Here is a 3,629-nt window from a genome sequence, read left to right on the forward strand (position 1 = left end):
TGATAGTACAAATAATATTTTATTTTAAAAGTGGAAATTTAAAAGCCTATGGAAATTTCTGAAAATCTAAAGAAATGCTCATATTTTTCTCACTTTCTAGAAGTGTACCAACAGGTTTAAAAAATATCAGTTTGAATTTTCATGCAAATTGGAGTGAAAATTCTTACTTAAACTTGATTATTCTAATTTCTCCCAGCTGTTAAACTGAAGTGAGACAGTAAATTATTGGCTCCACAGGTGCCTTGGCAAAGCCAACACCTGCGTGAAATCAAATGGAACTCTCCAATTTTAAAGAATGTGAACCACAAAACTACTAAGATCTCTTATTCTGTGAATGTTTTTAATTATATTACTGTTAGGGAGAGTCAGTTATGCCATCCAATTCACTGAAAACTCTCAAGACTATTTTATGGCATTCCTCTCTTAGTTGTGGGGGAGAACATCAGATTTACATTTAGATTCGCCTCCAAATAACACATTCAGCAGTCACTTCTGATGTGGGGCTACCTGAAACAACTGAATGCCAAACAACTTAAAGGAATCACAGGAATATTTTCTGAGTTTTAGATTCAGCTCTGATCTAACTTGCTTTTAGAAACACTATTGGAAAGGAAATAAATTTTTCAAAGCCATAACAAAAATTAAGAATGAAATGAAAGTTATAATTTGTTAAGGATGGCAAAAAATGTAAACTTTACATTTTGGTTTTTTAAAAAAAAAACAATACACATGATTCTTCTGACTATAATGTTCTCCATTGACTTAAAATGTTTTTTAAGAAATTTTACATCTATAACTCTTCTGGGAACTCTGGTAGCCTAGTGGTAAGGAGTTCTGCTGCCAAGCCCAAAGGCATGTGTGGTTTGAATGGGCCAGGTGCTGTGCTGAGGAAGATATGCGATCTCCTCTCGCACGATTTATAGACTCTGACCTGCAGGAGGGTCAGCTAGGAGTCGGTTCTGACTTGACAGGACATGAAAGGAGATTGTCCATCTTTCTCAATGGATTCTAATCACCAGAGAAGCACAGATTAGCAGAGCAACTCCCTATGGACTAGGCTCCCACAGTTCCTGACTCTTAATGTAGGTGATACTATTTCTGGAAGGGTTGCCCATTGTTAGGTGCTGTTGACTCTGACTTCCTGTGGCCCTATGAACATAGATCTGAACCTTGCCCATTTGCAAGTGACACCCCCACACTTTACACTATGCTTAAACCCACTGCTGAAGTCATTATATCAATCTATCTCCTTATGGTCTTCCCTCTACTTTCTAAGCATGATGCCCTTTTCCAGGACTGGCCCCTTCTGACAACACATGATAAGTTTGTGTGGCAAAGTCTCACCACCCTGGTTGTACATCTTATAAGACCAACTTGTTTGTTCTTTCAGCCGTTCACACCATATTCTGTATTCTTTGTCAACACCACAATTCAAAGGCATCAACTGTTTCTCAGTCTGTCTTATTTAGTGTCCAACTTTCATAAACATATGAAGCCACTGAAAAAAAAAATACTATGGCTTGAGTCAGGCACATTTTAATCTTTAAATCAATATTCTTACTCTTCTGCATTTTAAAGAGGTCTCTGAGAGTAGATCTGTCCAGTGCAATAAGCCTTCTGATTTCTTGACTAGTGCTTCTGAGTGTGTTGATTATGGATCCAAATAAAATTAAATTTGACAACTTCAATCTTTTCTCCATCTATCATGACGTTGTCCACTGGTCTAGTTGTGATTTTTTTCTTTTTTAAAAATTTTATACTGGTTTACTCAAAGTTCATATATATATTATGTTTCACACTATTCTTTATTCATATTGTGTTTCATACAATCATTCCCATGCATTATGTTTTATAAAATCAACCACCATTGGACTTTGCTCATTAATACCCAATCTTTTCAGGTCCCCGCTGGATCCTTCCAATTTCCTTCACTCCCTCCCCTCCACACACCAAACTGTGCAACCCTGTGGGTTTCACCCCTACCCATTCTCATCCCTATGTTCCCATTCCTTCTCCTCTTGGATCACCATACAAGTTTTATTAGTTATCCTTCTATTTTTACGATAATGGTCTTATGTAGTATTTGTCCTTATGAGACTGAGTTAATTCACTACACATAATGCTCTCCAGCCTCTCTCAAGTTATGCAGTATTTTGAAAAACGGTTGCTCCTAAAATTTTTGTTTTCTTGATGTTGAGGTGTAATCCAAACTGAAGTCTTTGATCTTCTCCAGCAAGTACTACAAGTCTTCAAGCAAGCAAGGTTGAGATAACTGCATAATGCAGATTGCTGATGAATCTTCCTCTAATCCTGATTATTATATAAAATAATAATATTTTTTAAAAAAAACACACATCCAGAACTCATTTACTGTCGAAAGAAGACAAAAATCACAGAAAAACTATATTACATTCAGAATTCTATACTATTTCAAGAAATGGGAAGACTTAGTGAGATAAATGGAAACTACAAAGAAAGAATGACAAGGTAAATACTGCATCAAACTGATTCAGTAATATTTTCACATCATCAAATCTCTGCCCCTGGTACCTCCTATATAGTAAGGTGTCTTGTTCAAAAACTTCTGACAGATGTTACATTGTATTCATAATATAGGACTCACTAAAATCAGGCAATTGTTGTCAGTTAGTGTCTTACCTTAAAGGTTTCCAACAAAATATCAGCTCCTAGTTTACATGCTTGATGGACTGGCATTCTAGAAAGACCTAAGCTGATTTCAACAGCTTTTCCTTCAAGAATCTTCTTTGGCCCATATGAATCCATCAGAAGGAATCCAAGTTCCACCAGGCCCTGAGTAACATGATCCCAACTATGAACACTGCAAGGAAACAAAGCTCAGTTCAAAAAAACCTTAGTGCAATATCTTACCTTTAATATTGCCATGCTACATGCCTCCTAAACTTAACCAACAAACCTCTCAAACGTTTCTCAAATATTTATCTGATTAAAGAGTGAGTTTCGAGACATGCAGTAAGATTGTTAGGCAAGTAGCCTCCAATAATATAAAGAAAAATCCAGAAGTTAGACATTACAAAATATACAGAAGAAATATATTTCAACTTAATGGCTATTTGAGACTTCCAGTCAAGATTTTACAACTACAAGTGAATTACTTTTTCTATCCCTCATGCACCTGGGAAAAGTACAGCCACAGTTCACCGAGGAGGCAACAATGGCAAAACTTCATCTCACACACTTTGGGCATGTTGCTAGTAGAGGCTGTTCCTTAAAAAGGGACATCATGCTTGGAAAGGTGGAGGGTCAGCCAAAGAGAAGACCCTCAGTGAGATGGACTGACACAGTGACTGCAGCAATGGGCTGAAGTGGGTCAGAGATGATGAGGATGACACAGGGCAGGACAGGGTTCTGATGTACTGTTCACAAGGATGCTATGAGTCATACTCAATTCAGCACCTAACAACAACAACATCACCATGAGACTAACAACTTCTATTTTGTGGTTTTAGAGACCTATCTTTACTTATACGACCTTACACAAAGTAAGCACATAAAAAGTACCTATTTATGGAAATAAAATTATCCCTCTATGCAGATGACATGATAGTATACTTAGAAAACCCTAAAGACTCAGCAAGAAAACTATTGGA

The 3,629-nt window shown here is 36.8% G+C and overlaps 1 protein-coding gene across 1 annotated transcript in view; it reads right to left on the bottom strand.

Annotated features, from left to right (window-relative positions):
* The window catches only part of FANCI (Fanconi anemia, complementation group I), a 102,936-nt gene that overhangs the window by 63,540 nt on the left and 35,767 nt on the right, over positions 1-3,629 (bottom strand). Inside the window, exon 12 of the mRNA XM_006885227.1 lies at positions 2,659-2,839. Coding sequence (XP_006885289.1) covers positions 2,659-2,839 — 181 coding nt within the window. The remainder of the gene's footprint in view (positions 1-2,658; positions 2,840-3,629) is intronic.

The sequence above is a fragment of the Elephantulus edwardii genome, unplaced genomic scaffold (assembly GCF_000299155.1).
Source record: "Elephantulus edwardii isolate Elephantulus edwardi_28Jun2011 unplaced genomic scaffold, EleEdw1.0 scaffold00041, whole genome shotgun sequence".
Classification (NCBI taxonomy): domain Eukaryota; kingdom Metazoa; phylum Chordata; class Mammalia; order Macroscelidea; family Macroscelididae; genus Elephantulus; species Elephantulus edwardii.